Source organism: Zonotrichia leucophrys, chromosome 6 (assembly GCF_028769735.1).
Source record: "Zonotrichia leucophrys gambelii isolate GWCS_2022_RI chromosome 6, RI_Zleu_2.0, whole genome shotgun sequence".
Lineage (NCBI taxonomy): Eukaryota > Metazoa > Chordata > Aves > Passeriformes > Passerellidae > Zonotrichia > Zonotrichia leucophrys.
Window position 1 is genome coordinate 30,963,416 of NC_088176.1, and position 27,177 is coordinate 30,990,592.

A 27,177-nucleotide genomic window follows, 5' to 3' on the forward strand; every position below is an offset into this window, starting at 1 on the left:
GGGGCTCGCAGCTTTAGTATTTTCAGGATTCTTTTTTTGTTTGTTTTTTTATTGAGACAAACCTATTTAGATCAATGAACACCAAAAAATTAATTTCATTGTGGTTTTCTGTTTGTTTCTGTTGAGTTAGGATAGATTTGGAAGTGGTTTTTTTCTGATTTGTTTTGCTCGCCTCTCTGGAAGTCTCTGTTGAAGGTGATAAATGCTCAGAGCACAGAGGAATCAAAATGCGTTTTGTGACAGGGATCAGCCTGCCCCACCCCATGGAAATGCGAGAGGGGAGCTCAGAGAGAAAGGAATTCCTCATTTGAGCCAAAAAGGAGTAGGAGGAATAGTAGGAGGCTGAAAGTTCATTGAATTCTTTGCTCTGCCAGATTTTGATGTAACATTACTAAGAGTGGAAGTCAGGCATCTCCAGAGGAAAAGTAACTAAGTAGTAACATCTATTTTGGGGTTTTCTTCTTGTTGTGGAGCTCTGCTGTCACTGGGAGAGATAAAGAAATCCAGGATGGTTAACATCTAAATGAATGGGGAGGGGCTTTTCCAAGGGTGTGCAGTGATACAAGGGAATGGCTTCCCAGTGCCAGAGGGCAGGGCTGGATGGGATATTGGGAATTAGGAATTGTTCCCTGGCAGGGTGGGCAGGCCCTGGCACAGGGTTCCCAGAGCAGCTGTGGCTGCCCCTGGATCCCTGGCAGTGCCCAAGGCCAGGCTGGAGCAGCCTGGGACAGTGGGAGGTATCCCTGCCCATGGCAGGGGTGGAATGGGATGGGATTTAAGGTCCCTTCCAAATCAGACCATTCTGGAATCCTCTGACACAGCCAGAGGGGATGAGCTTCTTCCTTGGGTGGAAATATTCCATGTTTCTGTTCCTTTGGCATCACCTGGTTCATACACAGTCCTTTCAAAGCTGTGGCATGCTGCAGGTGTAACATGGATGTGAGAGAACCAGATGGAAGTGCCTGTTTTTCAATTCATGTGCCAGGGATTCACAGAGTCCTAACCTACTGTGGACAGGAGAATTCCCAGAATTCCCAGAATACCAGCTGGGAGTGCAGCAATTGCATAGAGCTCCCATATAAAATGGCCAAACACTAAAATTGCTCCCCATGGAGCTGGATGGGAGCTCAGAGTGGGATTGTTGGCAGAGGGAATGATCCTTAACTTCTGCAGGTTTCAGTGTCCTGATGGTTTCATTGTACCTCAGTAAATTAATATATTTAGAAATACATTTAAATTTAAAGGTTGCTGATGAGACACTGAGAGAAGCCCCCTCTGTGCTGGTGCATCCCAGTTCCCAGTGGTGACCCTGGTCAAACATAATGAATTCTGCCTGTTAATTGAAATATTAAAATGACTCCATGTCCTCAGGTAAATGCTGAAAGAGAGTGCTCACTTAACTGGGTGTCTGAGGAAAAAAATGAACAAAACCCACTCTAAATTGAAACCCTGTGGGAATATAACAGAGTCCTGCTATAAACCTTGCAGAAATTAATTTATAGATGGGACATTGCAAACAGACCTTTCAGTAGAGCAGCCCTGCCAAGTGCTGATATAATTAAGTGCTCTGTTTAAATGGCATAAATTAAATTAAGCTACAGGAGTACCTTAAGACCTGAGCAAACTAAAGCTGAGATGAGGAACTTCAACTGTGCGAGCTGAGAGCTCTTTACACAAGCTTTCCCAAGCCTCTTTTTTCCTTCCTCTTTGGTTTTCATGGAGAGGATTAATTATCCAGTGGTTAGGGATGGTGGTAAAGCTGCACTGAGTAACAATCATGGAATGGGTTGGGACCTTAAAGCCCATCCAGTGTCACCCCTGCCATGGCAGGGACACCTTCCACTGTCCCAGGCTGCTCCAAGCCCTGTCCAGCCTGGCCTTGGCATTCCTGGGTTATCTCACGCAGGACCAGGAGTTGGACCCAATGATCTTTGTGGGTCCCTTCCACCTCAGGGCATTCTGTGATTCTCTGGATTTTTAATTTTTTTTTCCAGAGAACTCGAGGGAAATTTGAAAGCATTTTACTTAAGGATGTCTTGGCAGCAATGTGAGCAGACAGAGCAAGTAATGGATAAAATAGGTTTTAAATGCAGCTACAAGTGCAGGTTATGAATTTTCAATACTATAACTACAGAAGGAAGAAGAATAGATTTTTTTTTTATCTTTTATCCAGGACAACTGCCTGATTGCTTCTTTCATTCCCAGTTTTTGTTTGAAATTGTTCTGCAGTCAGTGCTGTCTCAAGGGGACAGTTCTGCTGCCCCTGGGCAGTCCTGCTGTGACACTCCAACAGTTGTAATAACTCAAGAAATATCCTTCCCACAACTAAACAGCCCATTAATATCATTATTAAAACAAACAGAAGATCAAGGCAAAGACAAAAAGCTGCTTTCATTCCTTTAGGATTTATAAAGATAGGGGTTAAATTTTTTTTGATATTTACACTTAAGGAAAACTAGAAATACTAACACTGAATTGCTCCTGTAGCATTGTGTGTCTTCATTGATTATTTTAGGATTAATATCTCATGGTTTCTGCCTCCTGACACTCCCAGGGAACAATTCCTAATTCCCAATATCCCATCCAGCCCTGCCCTGTGGCAGTGGGAGCCATTCCCTGTGTCCTGTCCCTCCATCCCTTGTCCCCAGTCCCTCTCCAGCTCTCCTGGAGCCCCTTTAGGCCCTGGAAGGGCTCTGAGCTTTCCCTGGAGCCTTTCCCTCTCCAGGCTGAACAATTCCAGCTCTCCCAGGCTGATTCCAGAGCAGAGGAGCCCCTCCATGGTCTCCTCTGGGCTCATTCCAACAAATCCACATCTTTTTGTGTTGGGGACACAGAATTCCCCCTGCTTCACCTTTGCAAGGCTCTGGATCTCACATTTTCCAGGTGAACAAGGGAAAGATTTTCTCCTTTCACCCAGAAACTAGGAGGACACATGCTGGAAATACCCTTCCAACAAAACAAATTTTTCATGGGAATTTTAGTGCTGATCATTCTCCACATGAATATGTTGGAAAACTCAGCTGTGTCATCCAAGTGTCTTTGTTGTCACTGCAGCTTTTAGGGGATGGGTCTGTGCTGTAAATTGGGAAGTCTGAGCAGTTTGGATACTCTTGGAACTTGTTCTGGCTGCTCTGGAGAACTTCACAACCAAATTGATCCTGTCCAAAAACTTTTGGGATTGTTGAAACACACAGAACAAATACTCTTGTCTCATAATTATCCAATAATTTTGGTTTCATCCTCATCAGTTTTAGAAAGCTGTTTGCTTTGGGCAGAGTTGTAACCCCTGGTGGGATTTGAGGAGCAGCAGGGGTGGAACATCCACATCCATGCAGGAATTTCTCCAGAGGTTTTTCAAGCAGAACACACTTGGGCCCGGGCATTGTTTATGGGGTGCAGCATTTTGTGTGTCTCATTTTGTTGGGGTTTTTTTTGTCTGTAACTATGAATCCCCCAAATGTTCTGCTGTCCCTCAGTCCCAGGTTTGTGCTTTCTCAAGTGGTCTTTTTGTGTTTTCCTTTGTAGGTCCCACCAGGTGCCTCCCCTGTAGGTATTGGGTGTTATGTGTGCAAAACACCTTTTTTGGGTTTAATTGTGTGATTTTTTCCTTTCTCTCATCCCTCATTTCTCCCTGCCCTGGTGATGTTTGAAGCTGGGACTGTCTCTTGGTTTGTGAAGCCTGCAAAGAGCCTTTTAAACACATTGGACCCAATTTAGGACATAAAGTCATACATTGTGGTTGCTTAATGTTCATTAAATTATTACAAATCTTCAAAGACATCCTGAGTATTACAAAAGTGCTTTTTTAATTCAAAAGTACCTCAGGTTTGAGCTGTGTGCTTGAAATGCTCTTTGCAGGTTGCATGTGAACTCTTTTGTGTGGATTGTGATAATTTTCTACTTAAAATTCCACATTAAACAATTTATCAGAGACCAGCCTTGTCTCCATGACCCAGTAATGTCACCAGAAATCACAATGCTGAATTCACACTGCAAAATAAAATTATTTTAAAAAATAAATTATTGAAAATTGTGTTGGCAGTGTAGCTGGGGCTGTTCTCTCTCACATGCAATGTTCAGTTAAGCCAAACTGGCTTTTCAGGCAGCATAAAATGGGATAATAATGTCCCAGATCCCTGACAATAATGTCAAATATCCCTGGCAATAATGTCCAAGCATAACAATGCTTTTCCAGATGAAGGGAATAAATTGCTCTGTGGCTCTGACATGCCTGGGAGGTGGTAAAACAGGCATTGATTGCTGTAAAGGCAATTACCTTCCATATTAGGAGAACATTTCTAAGAAAAAGATAGCAAAGGAATAGGACACATTACTCCAGGAGTGTTTGGGATCTCCATCATTGGTTTTTCTCAGGAATTAATTAGGAAAGAAGTGCTGTTTATTAGTGTTCAAAAGGACATGAAAGCAAGAACTGCAACACTAACTAGGGGTTTTGTAAATTAAATTCTTAACGGACTTTATGATGTCTACAAAGTGAGCAATTATGGGCAATTACCTTCCCTAAGTTTTCCTGGAATGAAGTGGTTGCTGTTTGCATTGCTGGCTGTAAACTGAATTTTCATTTTCCTGGGGGCTGCAGTTGCAGCTTTAGGCACTGAGGAGCCACTGGTGTGGAACACTTGGATAATTCTTTCCCATGGCTTCCTGGAATGTTTTCCGATTTAAATAGTGGGATATTTGCTGTTTGGGGGCTTTATTTGGGTTCATTTAAAGCAGTTTCTGTCTGTCCTGGTGTTGTGCTGCTCTGTCCTGGTGCCACCTGGTGCAGGTCAGGGTTGGTTGGGGGCCTTTCCTGTGCTCCCAAAGAATTTAATCCTCAAGGAATGGCACGAATGGGACCCTTCCAGAAGAGCTTTGGATTCAGCAGGGGTTCAGAGAAATAATGCTACTTTTGGGTGTTTTTTTCTGAATTCAGCTTTTCTCCTTTTGGGATTGTTTCTGGGATTCAGCTGGTTCTCCCCATGGCCTCCTCTGTAGGGGTGGGATTTGTGGAATGACCTTGGAAAGCAGCTGGTAAAATCCTGGATTTTCTGTCATTGCTGGTACCACTCCTGTGGTTCCTCACCTCCACATCCCTGGGGCAGTTTGAAGCAGTTTTTATAGGACTTCTCTCCCAGCATTTTGCGTTTTCCTGGAATTTGCATTCCCCTACCAACAGAAATAAATTCTGTAACTCATGAGCAAGAGCAGCAGGAAGTCGGGTTAAATCAACCAGATCATGGAAAAATAATTGTCCGTATAATTCCTACAGGAAAGTTGTTGGAATACTGTGGGCACCAAAAAGAAATGTAGTTTGTTTGAAAATTTAACTCATGTAGAATCAAATCAGTTAAATAACACAAAAAACACCTCAAAAGAGGTGGAAAGTAGGAGTGACCCAAGTCCTCAAGAATCCATGTGTTAATTTTCAAGGCTTTTTACCTTAAAATATTGCTTTCAGTTAATTTAGGATGTTTTCTCTCCATCAGCTGAGAGATTCCTAATTCTCCATAAATATATTTTTTATTCTTTCTGGCACCTAAAGAGAGTCCCTGAGCTGCCTCTATTTCCTCAAATACTTCACCACATGTCATTATCTTTGTTCAGTGCGCTAACCCAGCTGTTTTATTGCTCTGTTAATCACATTCAGCTTCTTTTGGTTTTTAATATGAAGATAAATGCTTGAATCTGGTTTCTTATATTAAGTTGTGTCTGGCTTAAAAAGTATTGTTTAATGGGGAGGAAAACGACACTTACTTAAAACAATATACCAAACAGGTATTTGTTTACAATTAGATTTTCTTACTCTAGTGGTTTTTTAATACATTTTTCATCAAGAAGATTAGATTTATAGGCCAGCAGTGAGGGTTTTTTAACCTTATTTTTTTATTTTACAGTTTTTTAGATTTTTAGTCACATCATTTGTGCTTATTTAGGTTTCGACTAAAACAAGCACTTGCCGCGAGCTGGAGACTTAATTAGAGATTTAGTCTCCCTCTGAATTAATAACAAAATGCTCTTTTTTTTTTTTCCCCTTGATGTTGTTGAAAGACCAAGGATCCACAGCTCCATCTCTTCCTGAACGACTACACCACGTTTTTCACTGTGACCCCGAGTGGCATCACCCGCTACCTCACCCTGCTGCAGCCCGTGGACAGGGAGGTCCAGCAGCTCTACACCTTCTCTGTAAGTTCAAAGAACACAGCTCTCTCACATCCAAAAGCTGTTTATCTCCGAGTTTCAGAGCAAAATTGAAAGGTCTGCTCATTACAGTGGCAGTTGTTATCTGTAGGGTGTAAAAAAAAAAATTTACATCGGACATCAGCGCCGTATCTTTTATTTTTTTGCAAATGGAAAAATGATGTGACACAAAAATCTTGCTCAGACATAAAACAGCAAGGTCGGAGATTAATAGAAACACAAATGGAAGGAGAATACAAGAAAACAATGCATAATTTCTGTCACTTTGACTGGTATCCAGAGGTTTAGGTTGGATATTAGGAAAAATGTCTTCACTGAAAGGGTTGGACTCAATCTTGGAGATCTTCCCCAACCTAAAGGAATTTATGATTCTCTGCTGATCAACTCAAGGCTCTTCTTTACAGTATAACTGCTGCAAAACATTAGAATTTATTACAATAACCACATTATAGATAATATAATTCATTATTTATCATTAATTAACCATTAATTATAGTTAATAATAATATAAGGAATTCTCATTAATGAATATTAATAAGTAATTTATTATTCATTGCTTATTATTATCATTATATAGATATTACAATATTATAATAAAATATAGTTTGCTACAAAACAAATTCTGCATCTATAGAGCTACAAGTAAATAAAATCTCTTCTGCTTTGTTAACAAAATACTACCATGCCTTAAGGATGCTTTCTGGGGTTTTGCCCCCACAAAAATCTAATTTTTGCCTAATCTTTCCTATCCAGTCAGCACAGTGCTTATCACCCAGAAAAGGGAGAGCAGTGAAGGATGAGTTGGTTGAGAGCAGCATTTTAGATTCCCCTGCCAGCACTTTCTCCATGGTCCCAGGATTGGCACCTGCCCCTCATCCCACAGCAGGATCTGAGCCCTCTTTTTTATTCCCAGCCTTGTTTTTCTCATTCCATTTTCCCCCTCATCCCTGGAGCCAGGAACTTGAGCCTTGTCTTAGGCTTTTTGCTTTATTTTTGGCCCAAATTTAAAAAAAAAAAAAAAAGTAAAAATAGGTGAACAGAACGCACAGCCAGCAGTATTAAAAAAATAAATGGGGAATAAAAAAGCTTAAATGGATTTAGTATTCCCTCAGGTTGTGGGTGAACCCCTTAACAGCCCCACAGTGATTTGGAAATGGGCTGTGGGTAAACCCAGTTCTTCTGCAGGGGTTTCCAGTCTGTGCCTCCCTATTTTCTGACCATTTTCACTGGACAGAGAAGAGCTCAGATTCCTCTGTGGAATAAGAAAAGCCCCCAGCTCTGTAATTCCCACCTCAAAGCATTGTCTGGGGGACTTGATGCCTTGAGAAGGCTGCCCTAGAACAGAGTTAAAGAATAAAGCAGGGATTTATTAACAGGATCTCCTCCATGGATCCACCTTGGGCAGCACAAGAGCCCAGCCAGGGCTGCACCCAAGGTGAACCAAAATGGGCACAAAATGGACACCCGGTCATGGGGTCTGTCACTGTGATCAGTTCTGCTGCATTTGCATGTTGGAGTTCATTGTCCAGTTACAGCTTTAGCCCATGCAGTCCCATCCTGCTTGTTTTTGTCTCCTCAGCCCATGTTGTTTGTGCTCTTGGGCCTGAGATTTGGATCATTTGTCCTTGGTCCCCAGCTGGAGCAGGAATTGTTTTGTCTCCCTGCTCTGTGCACAGAGCTCACCATCCCTTAATGTAAAGCTCAGACCCACACACCAAAGCAGCACAGAGTCTGAAAAATGTAAATGCTAAAATCTGAGGCATCAGGTTTAACAGAACTCCTGGGTGTGATGATACCCAGGTGAAACCCCATGAACTCAACAGCTTCAATCCCAGCCCCATCCCTGGGAAATTCCAAGTTATTCCCTCTCACTTCTGTGCTGGAAAGGTTTGGATGTGTTTGCTTTGCATTTGCCCTGAGTCTTGCACATGCTGAATCCTCCTGTAACTGTAAATGCAGAGAGAAACAAAAATCTGATTTTGGCTTGTCAGGCTGTATTTTCCCCGTTGGGGTTGGATTGTTCTTGGAATTGTACTGAGAATACACCATTAAAATACATTCCTGTCCTGCTTTTTCTGTCCCTTTGAAGATGGCAGCTTCTGATGGAGTCCAGGAGAGTGTCCCAGTGACTGTCAACATCGTGGTGATCGATGCAAATGATAATACCCCAACCTTCTCCAACATTTCCTACAGTGTCAAGATCTATACGGATATGCAGCCTGGGGAAGGTGTTATAAAGGTAATTTCAGGGCTTTTATTGCCTTTGTTAACGCGCTTTTTGTTAGCAGTACATGGCTTTGTTCATCTCAATCGGAAATCCTCTGAAACAAGGTTGAAATGAAGTTTGGGCGTCTGCATCCACTTCCGTAATTAAATATTTATTCAAAATTGCTAATACTAAATGTCAGGCCTGTTCTAGCTGTAGAGCTGCGGCTCAGCAGCTTCCTCTGAGGTTCCACAAAAAAATTTTCAGCTGAAAAATCTCAAAAAGAAAAAGAAAATCCTCCTTTATTGGCAGGACATTGAGATAAAACATTTTGGGGAACAGGTAAGCAGTGGAGTGGGATATAACCAGGAATGTTTTCCCATGCCAGAAAACCTGCTGGTTTTTTGCAAGTTTGCTTGTAGAGTAAATGAGCAATGGAAAATGGGATGAACACAGGCCCAGAGAGAAGCAGTTTCAATTAAATTTTGCCAGCACTGATTTATGTTTTAGTGCAGGACTGGAGGTGACTCCTGGTGCCACTGAAATTTAAGGAAAAAGTCTCTTATTGTGTAATTCTTCCAAGATCTCGGCCCTGCTCTGAGTGCTGCCAGTCCAGATGGATGAGAAGACAAGATGCCATTGGTGGCTTTCCAGAGTGGTTGAAGGCAGTGGCAATATTGGGAAAATAAAATTAATCGGCTGACTTAAGTATAAAATACCATTTTCTGAACAATAATCAGGAATTAATTTGAGTGTACCAGTGATGAGGAGATGATTTAGAAAATGGCATTTTCTGAAATGAAAATTGAGCTGTACTTGTGCCTTTGCGTCTTCAACTCTTCTTTTGTGGTGTTTTGTCCCCTCATCAATTTGGGCCATGAGTGCTTACAAACTCATGGGGCATTTCCAGAAAGATTTGAAGGAAAGAGAAAAATTTGAAGCATAGTTAAATTCCTTAAAATGCTGCACAAGGCTGGGTGGGAACACAACAGCAAATACTGTTGTCCTGAAGGAGCCAGGGAGCATGAGGCAGAAAATGTTGCTAAATGAGATTTCTGCTGGTGAAAAAGAATTTTTTTTCTGCTCAAAGTTGGCCTTGAGGATGCTCTGAGCTGCCTGAGGTGTGTTAATGGTGCCTGGGATGAAGCAGAGCAGCTCCTGGGGTTGTTGGAAGTGTTTCTGTGCTCAGAGGGAAGGTGCTGCTCTCCAGCTCCTCAAACACATCCTGGCCTTGCAGCTGCAGACATATTCCAAGCCTGGAGGCTTTCAAAGAGCAGGAGGACACTTAGGATCTCTTAGGAAAATCGAGCCAGGACAGGTTATTTGGGAAAGGAAAAATGGGGAAGTTGGGCCTTTAACTCACCTCTGCTAAAAATGTAAATTCCAAGGGTGAAGTTTTCCCAAATCCATGCTTCTGTCTGCAGAGTCAGCACATGACTACTTGCAGATTTTGTGAGTTTATAATCTGATCAGATGGGGAAGGTAGAAAATTCCAGCTGGTTTGGGAGAGGAGTTGTTTTTCAATTCATCCCACGTTGCCAGATGATCTGAGTTTCTCAATTACTCAGCTTAAAAAAAAAAAATACAAAAATACCCAAAAAAACCAAAAACCTAAGGGTCAGGACTTAGGATTTCAGAAGACTGGTGATGATGCCAGAAATAAAGAGGGCCCAGCACAGGAGGGACCTGGAGCTGCTGCAGAGAGCCCAGGGGAGGCACCAGCATGGGCAGAGGGATGGAGCAGCTCTGCTGGGAGGAAAGGCTGGCACAGCTGGGGGGGCTCACCTGGACAGGAGAAGCTCTGGGGTGACCAAACTGTGGCCTTGCAGGGCCTGGAGGAGCTACAGGAGAGATGGAGAGGGGCTTGGGACAAGGGATGAAGGGACAGGACACAGGGAATGGCTCCCACTGCCAGAGGGCAGGGATGGATGGGGTATTGGGGATTAGGAGTTGTTCCCTGAGAGGGTGAGGAGGGGCTGGAATGGAATTCCCAGAGCAACTGTGGCTGTCCCTGGATCCCAAGGCCAGGCTGGACTTTGGGGCTTGGAGCAGCCCTGGACAGTGGAAGGTGTCCCTGGCATGACAGGGACACCTGTCATGGATGGGCTTTAAGGTCCTTTCCAACTCAAACCGTTCCATGATTCCCTGATGAAGATTTTGAGCAGCTGCACTCTTTGGTAGGTTGCTCAATCTTTAGGTATAAAACACCTACAAATATATATATACACACTTCATATATTTAAAGGCTTTATAGAGACTTTCTCAAAGGCCAGACTGACTTTTCTTTCCCATTTTTGAACCCTGACACAATGATTTTGAGGGGTGCTCATCTTATTGTCTCCACAAGGACCAAAGTCACCTTTTACCCCACCCTCCCTCCTGGGTCAGGATCCTCTGCTGGGAGAGGATTCTCATCTCTGACAGCTCCCAGGGGAAAATGAGTTCATAAAACCACTTTGTCTGATCAGAGAAAAGCAGGTTAGAAAAAGAACACTGGCCTCAGAGTGTCTGGACAGTCTCATAACCATCTGTAATAATCAGAATGATTTTCAGCCACTTGGTTTTATTATCCTTAGGGTGATATTCTTACATCTCTTATATTTTTTTTCCAGAGTGCAGTTGCAGGACAATGTACAAATAAAATGGACAAATAACCCCAGTTTGTGCTTTCTTGCTGCCTCATTTTGTGGGACGCTGTTTTGATTTTATTCTTGAAAATAGCCCCAAAACATAATAGCTTTTAAGTTACTTTGTTTGCTCTCTGGTACACTCTTAAAAAATAAAGAAAATTTAGAAATTCTTATGTTCTGCTTGAAAATAACGGCAAATAACAGACAAATATATTCATTACAAGAGGAATTCAATTTTTCCCCTATTTTTTCCTTTCTGCCTGGATGGTTAGACAAAGGACTTTTCCTTCTTTCCCTTTCAGAGAAGTGACAAAAACAGGTTTTATTTTTATTTCAGTTGTCTCCTCTCAGTACTTGTGAAATTGTTTCAGGCCTTGGTTGAGAAGAGTTAAGTTTAAATCTATGTGGTTTTCTCCTTTCAGCCTGAAAATTTCTCATTTTTCCTTCTCCTTTCATAGGTGTTTTATTGTGCTCCCTGAGAGTTTCTCAATTGAGAAATCTGTACTTTAAAACAGTTAAATGTGGTAAATTATAACTGTCAGTAGAAAGATTGTTAACAGTAAACCTAGTAAAGTACCTAATTCCATCTTTTTAATGTTATTATTTTTTTTTCTGGCCAGTTTCCCATTTTTTCACTGCTGTGACTCAGATATTGAAATGAGTTGCACATTGATGGGGTGGAGTTTGCAGCAGCGGTGCAACAAAATTTCATCTCAATAATTTAAATCCACTGTTTTTCTTTAGCCATCTCTCATTTTTGTATTCAGGATGCAGGGAATAGGGAGTATTGAGCAGGAAAATAAGAGAGCTGGGAAGAGACAGAGGGGGGTAAAAAGTATTATTCACCTAAATCTTGGCCCATGAGGAGATTTTTTGTATTTTGTCTTTATAGGAAAGCTTGTGGACTGGCCATAAATGTAATTCATGGAATCATAGAATGGTTTCGGTGGGAAGGGACCTTAAATCCCATCCAGTGCCTCCTTTGCCATGGGCAGGGACACCTTCCAGCATCCCAGGCTGATCCAGCCTGGCCTTGGGCACTGCCAGGGATCCAGGGGCAGCCCCAGCTGTGCCAGGGCCTGCCCACCCTGCCAGGGAACAATTCCTAATTCCCAATATCCCATCCAGCCCTGCCCTCTGGCACTGGGAGCCATTCCCTGTGTGCTGTCCCTCCATCCCTTGTACAGTCCCTCTCCATGTTTCCTGTAGCTCCTTCAGGTCCTGGAAGGTCACAATTTGGTCACCCTGAAGCTTCTCCTCCCCAGGCTGAACAATCCCAGTTTTGCTCTTCTTACGTGCTGCCTCAAATTATCCACATATCTTAATTTCTCCCTCATTTCCTAGTACAGTGGCATGACTCAGGTTCAAGGGCTCTCTTCCAAGAACAATTAAATCATTCCCTGATGGAAAATGGAGAATAAAATACACAGGGGATCAGTGCCCTGTTCCCCACTGAAACAATTTTGTCTGATAGCACCAGTGCAAACTAATTTTTAAGGTCCTCCCGTAGCTTAGCCCAAGTTCTTGATTTACAGCTCCTAAATGTGCATTGTGCCATAAAAGAGCAGGACAATTTAGTTATAGATATTCCAAAGATATTCCAAATCTTATCATCATGGAATATCCTCAGCTGGAAGGGACCCCCATGGATCCATCTTGGAGATTGATCTCCTCTCCCATAAGGAGATTTTTTGTGTTTTGTCTTTACAGGAAAACTTGTGGACTGGCCTTAAATGTAATTAATGGAATTACATTTGCATTGCAGGGGATCCAAGCCCTGGCCCTGCCCAGGCACCCCAACAATCCCACCCTGTGCACCCCTGGGAATGTTGTCCAAACTCCTTGAGCATCCTTGGGGCTGTGCCCTGTTCCATGCCTGACAACTCCTGAACGTTTCCCTAAAACAGTCCTCACAGAAGTCATCTCCAAACCTCACCTCATCTTTTATTTATGTGTTTATTTGCAACCTTTTGCCTTCTGCCCATCAGGTAATTAATTCCCATCTCCAAAGCAAACCTGATTAGCAGAGAGAGAAAACAAAACTGGGCTTTGTTTCCATTGCTCAGCCAACATCCCTGCGGAGTCAAGGGAAAAATAATGGATTGAGGCTTGATGGAATGCCTGGAGGAGATAATGAAGAAAGTATTTTAACCTACTCAGAGATCATTATGTGGGGTTGACTCAAGCTCAGGAGTATCTCCATAACAATCCTGGAATTTTTTCCATCACACTGAATCTGGTGAAAGCTGCAGGGAATGTTGGTCACCGTTTTATCTGTCCAGGGCCAGGTGACCCCAAATGTGGGTCTGAGAAGGTTCAAAGTCAAACACTGAAGCCCAGTTTCCTCCAGTAATGAACTGAGTCTGAGCAGGTTTTATATCATGACCAATATATCTTTGTGAGCTTAAGCCTACCCTTATAAATCTCCTTTTCCTCCCAAGAAAACCATTCCCAAACCTCCTTCTCCTCCCAACAAAACCACTCCTAAATCTCCTTTCTCTCCCAAGAAAACCACTCCTAATTTTCTTTTATTCCCCCAAGAAAATTATTCCCCAACCTCCTTTTCCTCCCAAGAAAACCACTCCTAATTTTCTTTTATTCCCCCAAGAAAATTATTCCCCAACCTCCTTTTCCTCCCAAGAAAACCACTCCTAAGTCTCCTTTTTTCCCCCAAGAAAATTATTCCCAAACCTCCTTTTCCTTCTCAGATAACCACTCCTAAATCTCCTTTACCTCCCAAGAATACCACTCCTAAACCTCCTTTACCTCCCAAGAAAACCACTCCTAAACCTCCTTTCCCTCCTAAGAAAACCACTCCTAAACCTCCTTTCCCTCCTAAGAAAACCACTCCTAAACCTCCTTTCCCCCCCAAGAAAATTATTCTCAAACGTCCTTTTTCTCCTAAGAAAACCACTCCTAAATCTCTTTTTCCTCCCAAGAAAACCACTCCTAAACCTCCTTTTCCTCCCAAGGAAATCACTCCCGGATCTCCTTTTTCCTTCCAAGAAAACCATTCCCAAACCTCCTTTTCCTCCCAAGAAATCCACTCCTAAATCTCCTTTTTTCCCCCCAAGAAAATTATTCCCAAACCTCCTTTTCCTTCTCAGATAACCACTCCTATATCTCCTTTTCCCCCCAACAAAACCAGTTCTTGTTGCAGCAGAATCCACACCTATTTTGCCAAACTTTTAGTACATTAAATCTTGATGCAATGGAGCTGATCCTGCTGGATGAAAATTTCTCAGCAGAGTAAATGAAACCTTGTTTTGTTCTTCTCCCTTTACATTTTAGCCCCTGTTTCTTAAATCTTGTTAACTATGGAGCTCTATCGGGCTGGGACAGCTGGAGATGGGATTTCTGGAATCATATATTATGGCAGCAGCTAAACCTTAATTCTGTTTAATCCCAGGTTTGATTCTTGGTTTTGCCCCCAAAATGTATTTCAAATTACTTATCTTTCCAAGCATTTGTAGGTTTAATTAACCTCCTAAATCTCTGTGCTTGTGTAGTCAATTAATTTTCTTTTTTCATGTTGTCCCAGTAAAAACTGGCCAGGTTCCAAATCCTGCCATTAAATCCTCAGGACCCTGTATTTTGCATAAAGGCTTTATTTGTCTTTTTTTTTTTTTTATGAGAATGTGTTACTTTTGAAGTTCAGCAGACAAGGTTTTTACAGCTCTGTCAGTTGGGTGGATAATTATTCTCTGCAAGGTTAATTAACACACCCAGGTACGTATAGAAGCTATAGAAGGAGCGATTAAATTGCAGTTTTCATAGCATGGCTCCTTCAGAATTCCTAAAGAAATAAGAAAATGAGGTAGATAAAAATACCCCCACAAAAATATTAATTTGTTTTTTAAATTTTTAAGAGGAGATGACCTCTGTTCCATGACTTTTGGGGCATTTCAAGCATTTATCCTATGTTCACTATACAGTGTGTCCCAAAATGCTGTAGGAGATACATTAAGATTTGTTTTTAAAGCTATTGTGGGCTTAGTTCTTGGTTTGCAGGATATTTATGACTTCCTTAATGAAATTTTGTATTTCATTGAGTCTTTGTGCATGAAGGATCAAGATTATCTTGGAAACCAGTAGAAACCCTGAGTTTTTCCCTGGAGGTGTCCAAGGCCAGGCTGGATGGGCCTCTGAGCAGCCTGGTCTAGTGGAGAGTGTTCCTGCCCATGGAACTGGATGAGCTTTTCCAACCCAAACCATTCCGTGATTCCATGAATTCACCTCCTCCCCTTGGTGCTCAGTGTTGTGTGCAAATGGGATTTACTCAGATACTGCAGCTTTGGGGTTTATTCTTGCTTTACTGGCAAGGTTTGGTTTCTGCTCTTCTGAATCTTCAGCCATCCTTGGGCAAAGGAGTTTTGATGATTTCAGGTGGTGGTTTGGCAGTTTTGGGTGGTGGTTTGGCAGTTTTGGGTGGTGGTTTGGCAGTTTTGGGTGGTGGTTTGGCAGTTTTGGGTGGTGGTTTGGCAGTTTTGGGTGATGGTTTGGCAGTTTTGGGTGGTGGTTTGGCAGTTTTGGGTGGTGGTTTGGCAGTTTTGGGTGGTGGTTTGGCAGTTTTGGGTGGTGGTTTGGCAGTTTTGGGTGGTGGTTGGCAACTGTAGGTGGTTATTTGGCAGTTTTGAGTGGTGGTTTGCAGCTGTAGGTTGTATTTTGGCACCTTTAGGTGTTCTTTGGCAGTTCTGGGTGGTGGTTGGCAGCTTTAGGTGGTGACTTGGTAGTTTGGGGTGCTGGTTTGGCAGTTGTAGGTGGTGATTTGGCAGTTGTGGGTGCTGGTTTGGCAGCTTTGGTTGATTTGGCAGTTTTGGGTGCTGGTTTGGCAGTTGTAGGTGGGGATTTGGCAGTTTTGGGTGCTGGTTTGGCAGTTGTAGGTGGGGATTTGGCAGTTTTGGGTGGTGCTGTGGGAGGCTGTGAGCTGCTGATGTTGATGTGATGCTGCTCTGTTCAGTAGATGATTTTCCATCATGGCATGGCAGGGCCACCAGGGAGTTCCTGTCCCTGACTCCAGGTGCCACAAGGTGACAAGAGCAAGGTGACAAGTGACAGGGGCCCAGAGGCAGAAGCTGAGGCTGCTGTTTGGCTGGCCTTGCCTCAGGAAGTGGTTTTTGATCCCATCCTTGGCCTCGCAGTCGATGCTGAGGTTTTCCCTTGCTGTTGACATCCAGCATTCCCCTCCTCCATCCCTGCTGCCCCAGGGCAGGAATGTTTGTGTCAGGAAAGCCAAGGCAGAGACCTTTGAATTTTCATCCTCACACTGGGATCCCTGCAGGGATCCTTCCTGAGGCTGGGATTATTTTGGACATCCCAGGAAAGCTCTGCTGTCACCCCTGCTGGTGCCCTTTTCCATTCCTCACCTCCTACTGCTCGCCTGGAGTTGGGAGCAGCAGAGGACCCCATGGTGCCATCATTCCCTGTAAGTTCCACTGCCAGCTGGATGCACAGCTGGATGCTGTGACCTCCTGGATGTTCCAGTGCTGCTCAGGCCACTTTATGTCATTCCTCGTGCTGTTTGAGGGAGTGTTTTCCTACAGAATGAAAAGGCAGGTGAGGAACCTGTGTATCAGCAAAACAACTCCTAAAGGAGGAAGAGACAACAAGGCCAGGTTGGACAGGGCTTGGAACAACCTAGGTCAGTGGAAGGTGTCCCCCTCCATGGCAAGGGGTGGAATGGGATGAGCTCTAAGGTCCCTTTCAACCAAAACCACAGGGATTTTCTTCCATGATTCACTAAAAGCAAATATATTCCCTGGGCTCTAATTCCTGGCTGAGTGTGTATTTGTTTAGTGTGGCTCACTACAGAAATGGGATAAACCCACTGCCTTTCTTGGGGGAAGAGAAGAACCCCCTCATTTCATTATGTTCACCATTGAAATTTGGATTTAATACCAGGATTTAGATTTTTCTCAAGGGTTTTAAAGACAACATGGCACTTTGGAACATGGTGGCATTGGCAGTGCTGGGTTAACAGTTGGATTTGTCCATCTTAGAGGGCTTTTCCCACCTGATTCCATGATTCCAGGTGTGTATCCATATGGGAACAGCTGCCATTTCCCTTCCCCTTGACTGCCACAGCAATAGGTGCATATGAATACAAACATTGCTCTCCAGCTCTGCACAAGGAGGACTTGGAATGCCAGGCCTGGAGGTTAGACTTCCTGGCACTACCAGGGCTGTCACCTGGAAAAGTGGAGAAAAGGATGGGAAAAAAATAAATACAAACCTCTCGTTACTATTGAAAGACAAAAAGTTGTCAAAAAAGACAAAAAATATAATCTTCTCACATGAGAATGTCTTATATATTCCAACCCACAGAGAATAAACTCAGTCTAAATAAGTTTCTTAATTTATATCCTAAAAAAATTCGCTTGCAGTCTTTAGCAAGCAGTTTTTCTCTGTTTCATCATGCTTTTACACCTGTTACTGTTCATTTCAGCTGTATCTTTGTTAAAAATTCCTGTGTGCGTTCCAGATGTCCGAGCTCCCCTCTCCTCTTCTGGAATCACCTTCCCAGAGCCTGCGGAATTGTTAGCTGTCTCTGTTAGAAATTAGAATTGTTAGAAATTAGAATTGTTTGTTGTATCCTTGTTAGAAACACTTATTACTGTTCATTTCAGCTGTATCTTTGTTGGAAATTCCTGTGTGCGTCCCAGATGTCCGAGCTCCCCTCTCCTCCTCCGGAATCACCTTCCCAGAGCCTCTGGAGGTGTTTCCCTGCTGACCCTGTGGTTTTGCCTTGCAGCTGACAGCCGTGGATGCAGATGAGGGAGCCAATGGGCAGATAGTGTACGAAATCCTGGCTGGGGCTCAGGGGGACTTCGTCATCAACAAGCACACGGGCCTGATCACCATCGCTCCTGGGGTGCTGCTGGTCGTGGGGCGCACCTACGCCCTCACCGTCAGAGCGTCTGACTGTGCCCCCCCTGCCCAGAGAAGGTAATTAACGCACCCCCTAATTACTCCAGCAGCTCAGCCATAACGCCTTGGCCACACCCCCATGTCTTTAGTCCATGCCTCTGTTCTGGAAAAGTGGCACATGTAGTAGAATTCTTGCCCTTTGTGTGCAGGGTTCGCATTCTCTGAACCTGGGAGAAGCAGAGAAAAGAATGATCAAAACAATTCTTGTCTCATTTGCTGGGCCTGTGTTTTGCCAAACTAGAATGGAGATTGTCCCCAAATATGGAGATTTTTTACTCAAAGTGTTGGTGTTTGGTTTTCTTGGCCTATCAGGGCCAACTATGTGTGTTGGGACTGTTGGCTGACAGTCATGAGATGTTGTGTGTGGCATTTGTGAGGTCCCCAGGATGAGGAGAGAGATGATAATTTAACTCCATGTTCTCAGATGGCTGATTTATTATTTTATGTACTTATATTATAAAAATGAATAATAAACTAAAACGATACTAAAGAAAGAGAAAGGATACATTAGAAGGTTTCACAAGAATGAATAATAAAAACTCGTGACTGACTCGGAGAGTCTGACACAGTTGGCTGTGATTGGTCATTAATTAAAAACAATTCACATGAAACCAATCAAAGATGCACCTGTTGGTAAACAATGTCCAGACCACATTCCAAAGCAATCAGATAATTATTGTTTTCATTCTTTTCTGAGGCTTCTCAGCTTCCCAGAAGAAGAAATCCTGGTGAAGGGATTTTTCAGAAAATATCATGGTGACATGATGCAGTTGAGTGCCTGACAGATTCAGTTTAGATGTAATGTAATATAGTACAATAAAGTAATTAATTAGCCTCCTGATATCAATGGAGTCCTCCTCATCATTCCTCCTGGACATTGGGCAAAATATCACTGATATTTGTGGTCCTTAATGATATTTCCCTTACAGCACTGGGTTTTCATGATTTCATTTGCTTGCCATGGTCTGTTGTTTAAAATTTCCCAGTTGTGCTGTTGCTGTGCATGTCCCTTCATTCATTGAGGTGGAGGGGTGGAAAAAAGATAGCAAGTGAAAAGGGAGATGCTTTTTGTTCAGAAAATGCAAAAAGGATCCCAAAGAATGGGGTGGCTGAGCTGGAGAACCTCTCCAGGTGTAGGGTGTGCAGTGCCCCACTAAGACTTAAATTCCTAAGGGCAAAATTGTCTCTGTTGTACCCCATCTGAAAAAGAGCAGACTGCAAATTTAGGATTTAGACAAGGAGGGGAACATCATCATCTTTAAGAGCCCTTTTTATCCAAACATTTCTATGGTGTATGTGTTCAAAAACCAGCAAAGTATCAAGCCCTGCTTACCTATTTCTGTGGAATTTGTGTTCTAAAAGTGCCAAAATGTCATTTCATGAAGGTGTGGAGGGAACAAAAAATATCTCTTGTGTTCTGGGCCTGTCATTGATAATGTGCAACCTCCTTGTCCAAAGAGCATGAAGGGAGGAACAGGAGGTTCCAGCATTTACACCTCCCACAGCTGTAAAGTGAAAACCTCTTTTTCAAATGGGAAATGTAAGAAGGAAATAAAATACAAAACTAGGATTTCAGTAATTGGATTTTCCTCAGGACCTGCTGCTTCTGTCATGTCTCCAAGAAAGCAGCTCATGCTGGTGTGCACATATTTTATAATTACTGTCCATTCAACTTGTTAAGTTGTTCATAAAATTAACATCTGGTAGCAGTCCCTTGGTTGAATTTCACTCTCTTTTTCCTCCTGCTTGCTTTTTTGATAAACCCTCTCGAGCTGGTAGCAGGCTGCTGGTACTGCTGAGGAGAATACTGAGGACAATTATGCATTTATTTTGTGTAGTGCTTCAGAGAGAAGGCCAAAAATCAGTAATTCCCCTTCAGAGAGTCTGAGATCCCCATGGTGTGGCTCCACACTACAGCTCTGATTGCCATCAGCTCCTTTTGTGCTGGAGAAATCTTTGTGTTGCCTAAACACATCTATTTCTGAGGATGGATGTTGGGAGCCTGGGCTTTCTCCTCTGAAAATGCCTTCAAGGCAAATAAGAAATGGAAAGCTCTGCCAGGATAAGCAAAGTCACCTGGAAAGTGGCTGAATTTCAGTCTCCCCCCTTGCTTATGCACAAAGCAAAACCCGGCCACTGAACCTGTAGCTCTGCTGCCTTTGTGAGCACAAATTTAAACTGGAATTTGGAATTCTGTGTATGTTTGTTGGGGGTTTTTTGCATGGAATGACATTTTAAAATGTTGGTGAGTGGCTGTGTCCCAGCTGAGATTTGAGGTTTGAGTATTATTAATTATAATTATTCATGTAAGTTATTGAGATATATTGGAATTGTTAAGGTGGGAAAAGACCTCCAAGATCAAGTTCAACCTTGTCAACTAAACCACAGCAAGTGCCACATCCAGTTGTTTCTTGAAACCTTCTAGGGCTGGAGAATTCATCCCTTCTCAGCACGGTCCACTTCTATATTGAAACACAACAATTTCTGGTTTTGGAAAAAAAAACCACAACATTTGTAAAATCAAACAATTTCAGGTCAGACTTTTAGCTTTTCACAATCCCTCAGATTCCTGCATGTGGGATTCATATCACTTGGTGATACAGAGTTCTACTGGATCAAGTCAAGATACGTTGGCCCACATGGATGGACCATCAAGATAATCCTATCTTGATCCACCAATGAAAATCCATTCATCCTGGATTTTATAATTGCCCAGAGCAGCTGTGACTGCCCCTGGATCCCTGGCAGTGCCCAAGACCAGGTTGACAGGGCTTGGAGCACCCTAAAACAGTGAGAGCTGTCCCTGCTCATGGAAGGGGTGGCACTGGATGAGTTTAAGGTCCTTTCCAACCCAAACCATTCCATGATTCCATGTGGAGATGATTTAAGCAGAGATGGGGATGCAGTTGACTTTCAATCAGCTGGTGGAGCACAAAAGCTGTGTTTCCATGCTGGAGTGACTCTGGGAGCTCTCTGCAGTTCCCAAATGCTGTGCTGGTCTCTGTGTATTCACCTGCAAACACCAGCTGCAGTGCTTGGCTCAGCTCCATCCCCTTCCCATGCCAAAGGAGAATTTGCCAGCTCCTTAACAGGGCTGTAACCCAGACAAAAGACACAGGGGAAAAATGCAAGGTGTTAATAAAAAAATGGATTGGAATTGCAAAAAAAGCCATTTCATATTAGAGTGCTTTTAGTTTGCAGACCTTTAGTGCTTTCCTTCTGTGATTTTGCCTTAAATATTTGAAGAAAATTTGCTCACTATTCCTAGAATTCCAGAATGGTTTGGGATGGGAGAGACCTTAAAGCTCATCCAGTCCCAGGGCAGGGACACCTTCCACCATCCCAGGCTGCTCCAGCCTGGCCTTGGGCACTGCCAGGGATCCAGGGGCAGCCACAGCTGCTCTGGGCACCCTGTGCCAGGGCCTGCCCACCCTGCCAGGGAACAATTCCTAATTCCCAATATCCCATCCATCCCAACAATAAATGTCAGGTAATTTTGGGTAGGACCCTCTAAAAAAGCTCTGGAGTTTGCTAGCTCTGCAAGAAGCAGCTTTTTGGACTCATGATTTTATTCTCTCTCCCTCTTCCTGCCCCACCTCAAAAAAAGCTGGGATAAATCCCTTTGTTTTCTTTCCTGTGGCTCTAAAACCTGAGATTTATCAACATAAATCCAAGGATTTATGAGGGGAAACGTTACACCTGCAGCACAGCACTTGCTCTTTTCAAGGGTTTGTTCTGGGGTGAGGATGCTGTGCTGACATCCAGGAGGGGAGACAGGTGGGATAATGGAGCAGAGGCAAGAGAAAGCTCCTTTAAAGTCAGATTTTTTTTCTCCCATCTCCTGGGGGACTCCTGGCTCCCTTTCTCAAGTTGAGGCTGTTGGATATCAAGTGTGTCTACAGGATGGTCTGTGCAGGGTCCTCAGTGTCAGTGTCCCAAAGAACCTTCAATACTCCACCTGGAATGCTGTTTGCAGTCTGTTTGGGACAGGGATTCAGTGCAGCTCAGGGGTTTGCAGTCTCCTGCATTGCCACTGCTCTGAAATGGGATTTATTGCTCTGAAATGGGGATTACTGACCCACAGCATTGCAGCAGAGTTGTGTGCTTATCTTCTCCCAGCATTTCCCTCTTTTCCAAGCTGGCTGCCAGCAGGGATGCTCCAGGGGTGGCTGTTGTGCATGGCAAAATTTCCAACCTGGAATTTGAGCTGAGCCTGCAGAGGGCACAGCACATCAGGAGCTGTTTGTTTGTGGAGCGTGCACTGATATCTCACTGCTCTGTTTTTGAAATTGCACCACTTTGAGCTGCTTTGGGGAAAATTATTGAGCTTTTCTTCCTGTTCAGAGTTCCTCTACAGCTCCCTGAAAGGTGGCTGTGCTCAGGTGGGGTTGGGCTCTTTCTCCAGAACCAGAGTACACAGTCTCAAGCTGCACCAAGGGAAATATAGGTTGGATATTAGGAAAAAGTTTTTCACAGCAAGGGTGATAAAGTACAAGAATGTTCTGCCCAGGGAGGTGGTGGAGTCACCATCCCTGGATGTGTTTAAAACCAGCCTGGATGTGGCACTGGGTGCCAGGGTTTAGTTGAGGTGTTGGAGCTGGGTTGGACTCAATGATCCTCAAGGTCTCTTCCAACCCAGTGGTTCTGTGATTCTGTGAATGTGGCAGCCTGCTTTCCTTTTGATGCAGAAGGAAAAATATGTTCTGAAGCTTTTAGAGGAGCAAAGGGGAGGCTGTTAGAACTTAAGAACACACAGTGTGTAAATCAACCACTATGGGTTGCCTTGTGGATTGGATTTATTGATTGACTGGTTTTGACTGTTTTTATTTTTTTCCCTTGCACTGCAGGAGCTCCATCACCACTGTTTACATCGAGGTGCTGCCTCCCAACAACCAGAGCCCCCCACGCTTCCCACAGCAGATGTACAGCCTGGAGGTCAGCGAGGCCATGAGGATCGGCGCTGTGCTCCTGAACCTGCAGGTACACAGGGGGCTGCCCTGGCTGAGGGTCCATGTACAAATCACAAACTCCAGGTACACAGGCTGCCCTGGGATCACTGGCTGGGGGGCTCTGTCACAGACATCTTTTATGAAAAATCCTTTCCTTAGGAATTTTCCTCCTGAGAGGAATTTTCCTTCCTGAGAGGAAGCTGAGAGGCCTCAGGAAAAAAGTGTAAACATTGATTATCTGCTGCTGTGGAATGCAACAGGTGCATCTGTGATTGGCCCATGTTGGATGTTTGTAATTAATGGCCAATCACAGTCAGCTGGCTCAGACTCTCTCTGAGCCACAAACCTTTATCATTCTTTCTTTTTCTATTCTTAGCTAGCCCTCTGATGAAATCCTTTCTTCTATTCTTTTGGTATAGTTTTAATGTAATATATATCATAAAATAATAAATCAAGTCTTCTAAAACATGGAGTCAGATCCTCGTCTCTTCCCTCATCCTAAGGCCCCTATGAACACGGTCACAGGGCTTTGTACAAATCACAAACTCCAGGCACACAGGGGGGCTTCCCTGGGATCTCTGGCTGAGGGGCTCTGTACAAATCACAAACAGGACAGGGCTGCTGTGGAACGTGCCTTGAGCTGTTTGATTTTCCAGCATCAGTCTCATTCCATGGTTATGACAATGGGAAGATGCCACCAGCTCACATCCCAGGCAGCAGACCAAGAACTCAATGTTACAACTCACTTTATAAGTTTTTTGACCAATCACACAAAGCAAAACCACATTGGCAGTAGTTCTATCCAACCACTGTAGGCACAGGTACCTTTGGTTAAAACAATGCTTGCTTATTTGGAATATAATACCTGCGTGTAAGCCTTAAAACACAATGCACAGAGCTCCATTATTAAGTTTAAAACTTCCTAATATTTTGCTAGATCAACTTTTCTGCAGCTTAGGGAGTTATTCTAGACAAGCATTAATACACAGACCATTGTTCTATTTGTCCTTGCTTTTCTACATTTTACATAATTTTTCTGCTGGCCAATCTCATGGCTACTGCTTAGCTCTGATCACAGTTCTGCTGTCTCTGAGGCCTGCATTTGGCAGCTTTCCCAAAACCCTCTCATTTTGTGGATTCCCACACCCTGGCACTCCCTGAAGCCCTCTCCACCTTCCTGCCCTCTGTGTCATGCCTTACACAAGCCAGTCCTTGCATCCAGGGGAAAAAAGGGGCACTTCAAAAGGATTGAAAATTGTTTCATTTTGATCAGCAGCCCCTTTTACATGGACTGCAGAGAAAAAGGGCTCACTTGGCTGTTTCTGTTACTTTTTTGTTTGATTTAAATATTGCAAAAGATGCTGTAGGCTGCAAATGGCACTGCCCAGAGCAGCTGTGGCTGCCCCTGCATCCCTGGAAGTTTCCAAGACCAGGCTGGATGGGGCTTGGAGCAGCCTGGGATGGTGGAAACTGTCCCTGCCCATGGCAGAGGGTGGAATGAGTTGATTTTTAAAGTCCATTCCAGTCCAAACCATTCTGGGATTCTATGATAGTTATATTTGAAAAAAAAATTCTGAGTGGCTGGAAACTTAAAAGGACTGTGACTTATTGTGTTAGAATGTCTCTGTATTTGCCAGCAGATCAGAGGAGCTTCAGCACCTCATTCATGGGGAATTTCAGTAAGATTTTGGGCAATTTCCCTTCCCTAGCCTGTAATATTTGAAAAATGCCTGAAGATATTTCTACTCCTTGGTGTGTGTAACAACAGGCTGAGAGGCAGCAGAGATCCCAGTGCTGCCAGGCCCAGGATTAGTGGGACCTTGTGCCCTGGGATCAGGGATCATGCAACAGCTTCTGGCCAGATCCAGGAGCAGGAGCATCTCTCATCCTCATGCACCAGGACCAGACCTCCCCTTGCTGCACTAATAGCTAAGAAATCAGCTCTCTCTTCACTTATTTACTGCTCCTTATCTACTGCATTGTTTTCTGCCTCAAAATCAGCTGTGCAAAATCAGGAAATAGATAGCAACTCTTCATTGAGGTTTTTTGAGGGATCAGAAACTTATCCTTAAAGCTGTGTTTAGCAGCAGTGAAATAAAGGAGCTCTAATTAACTCACTGAAGCAGGTGGATGGGAAAACTCCTGCTAAAATGGTTTCCTGCTGAAAGGCTGGGATTATTCTGGCTGGTTAAGCTCAGACAGTCACCTGTGCTGAGGGAGGATGACTAATTTAGCTCAGTGCTGCCAATTAACTCCTGGCACATCTGTGGTGCCTGCAGGGAGGGAGGAGTGGAAGGGCCAGGCTGTTCAGGAGCCTTCTCCTCCCCGGTGAGAGACATTTGGGGTTGGAAGCCCCAAAGAGGAACAGGAGCCAGGAACTTGCTGAGAAACAGAAACATTTGTGTTTCCTTGACAGGTGCTGGAATCTGTGGCCTGAGGGATCTTTGGAGGCAGAAAAAACCTCTTGGCAGGTTTTAGTATTGAAGGATTTGATGGGATTTAAATGTGGCTGGAAAGTGAAGCTCCAATGGAATAATCTGCTTTAATGTTTCACTAAACCCCAAGCAGCCCATTCTGTGCTGGCCCTGCTCAGGGACCCCAAGGGCTGTGTCCAGTTCTGGTCCCCAATCCAGGAGGGACATGGAGGGGCTGGAGCGTGTCCAGGGCAGGGAATGGAGCCCCAGGAGGGGCTGAGGGAGCTGGCAAGGGGCTCAGCCTGGAGCAAAGGAGGCTCAGGGGGCCCTTGTGGCTCTGCACAACTCCCTGCCAGGAGGGGACAGCCAGGGGGGGTCGGGCTGTGCTGCCAGGGAACAGGGACAGGACAAGGGGAAAGGGCCTCAGGCTGGGCCAGGGGAGGCTCAGCTGGGACAGCAGCAGCAATTTCTGCATGCAAAGGGTGCTCAGGCCTTGGCAGGGGCTGCCCAGGGAGCTTTGCAGTGCCCAGCCCTGCAGGTGTCCCAGGAAGGGCTGGAGGTGGCACTCAGTGCTCTGGGCTGGGCACAAGGTGGGCACTGGGCACAGCTGGGACTCCAGGGGCTGGCAGGGATTCTCCAGCCTCAGTGATGCTGCATTTTATGAAAAATACTTGATTAGTAAATCCCAAATATGCTTGGCTTTTGCTTTGGTGGTTAGTCCAGGTGTGTCTCTCTTGTAGGTCTGGTAGTCCTCAACTTGACATGTGGAAGATGGAGAGGAACTTTTTACAAGGGTCTGGAGTGGCAGGACACAGGGAATGGCTTCCTACTGCCAGAGGGCAGGGACGGATGGGATATTGGGAATTAGGAATTGTTCCCTGGCAGGGTGGGCAGGCCCTGGCACAGCTGTGGCTGCCCCTGGATCCCTGGCAGTGCCCAAGGCCAGGCTGGAGCAGCCTGGGACAGTGGAAGGTGTCCCTGCCCATGGCAGGGGTGGCACTGGGTGGGCTCTAAGAATCTCTCCCAACCCAGTTCCAAGTCCAGCTCCCTTGTCCTGCATTAAAACCTCAATCTGGATTAAAGTTATTCTCCTGTGGGCAGCATATTTCTGTTTTTCATCTTCCTTTATTCCCTCCTGTGCAAAATCCACCAGGATATTTTAAACATTCATTAACTGAATATTTAAACTTCTGAAATCCTGTGCTGCTTTTTCCAGGCGACACAAAATTCCCTGTTAGGCAGATTGGTTTGGGTTTTATTGCCTGTGTTCCATCAGTGATATGGAATATCATCAGGCCTCAGATACTGCACAAGTGTTTTCATGTGTAAATTTTCACACTGATGTTTCTTTTCCTGTGTCTTATCAATCCAATCAGTGTTTGGGCTGGTGCAGGTTTAGAAATTATGCTTTAATTGCTCTCTCTTAGAAATAATTTGGTAGTTGTGCATACAGCAGGAGGTTTACAAAATCCTGTAGAGAGCCAGCAAAACTTTTAAACTATTCCCAAATTATAAAATTTGAAGGTCTGCAAAACATTAGAGTGAGTAACAATGCAAATGTAGCTGCTTTAAATTTGCCCTTTAGACTTTGGAAAAATAAAATTCATTTTTTTCTTGTCCATTAAAATTTCTTATGCTGATGATGGAGAGCTTTATTTCTTTCTTATCCCCTTATTTATTTTCTAATGCACCCGGCTGGTCTTGACTGGTGTTTTAATTAACAACATTTGAGATTAATGCAATATTAAATGATCTCCACTGCATTAATTTGTAAATAAACCTCAGAGTTTATTGCATGCCTGGGAGGCGTTTATGGCTTCATGTTCTGCCAGCCATTATTAATTAAAATA

General features: G+C 44.0%; 1 protein-coding gene across 10 annotated transcripts in view; it reads left to right on the plus strand.

Annotated features, from left to right (window-relative positions):
- PCDH15 (protocadherin related 15) overlaps positions 1–27,177 on the plus strand; it is a 634,585-nt gene that overhangs the window by 485,749 nt on the left and 121,659 nt on the right. For all 10 annotated transcript variants that reach the window (XR_010440717.1, XR_010440719.1, XR_010440716.1 and 7 more), the window contains 4 exons: positions 6,052–6,186; positions 8,291–8,440; positions 17,789–17,982; positions 22,812–22,944. Coding sequence is in view for 3 of the 10 variants with exons in the window: in XM_064716157.1 (XP_064572227.1) it covers positions 6,052–6,186; positions 8,291–8,440; positions 17,789–17,982; positions 22,812–22,944 (612 nt within the window). In the remaining 7 variants the exon portion in view is untranslated. The remainder of the gene's footprint in view (positions 1–6,051; positions 6,187–8,290; positions 8,441–17,788; positions 17,983–22,811; positions 22,945–27,177) is intronic.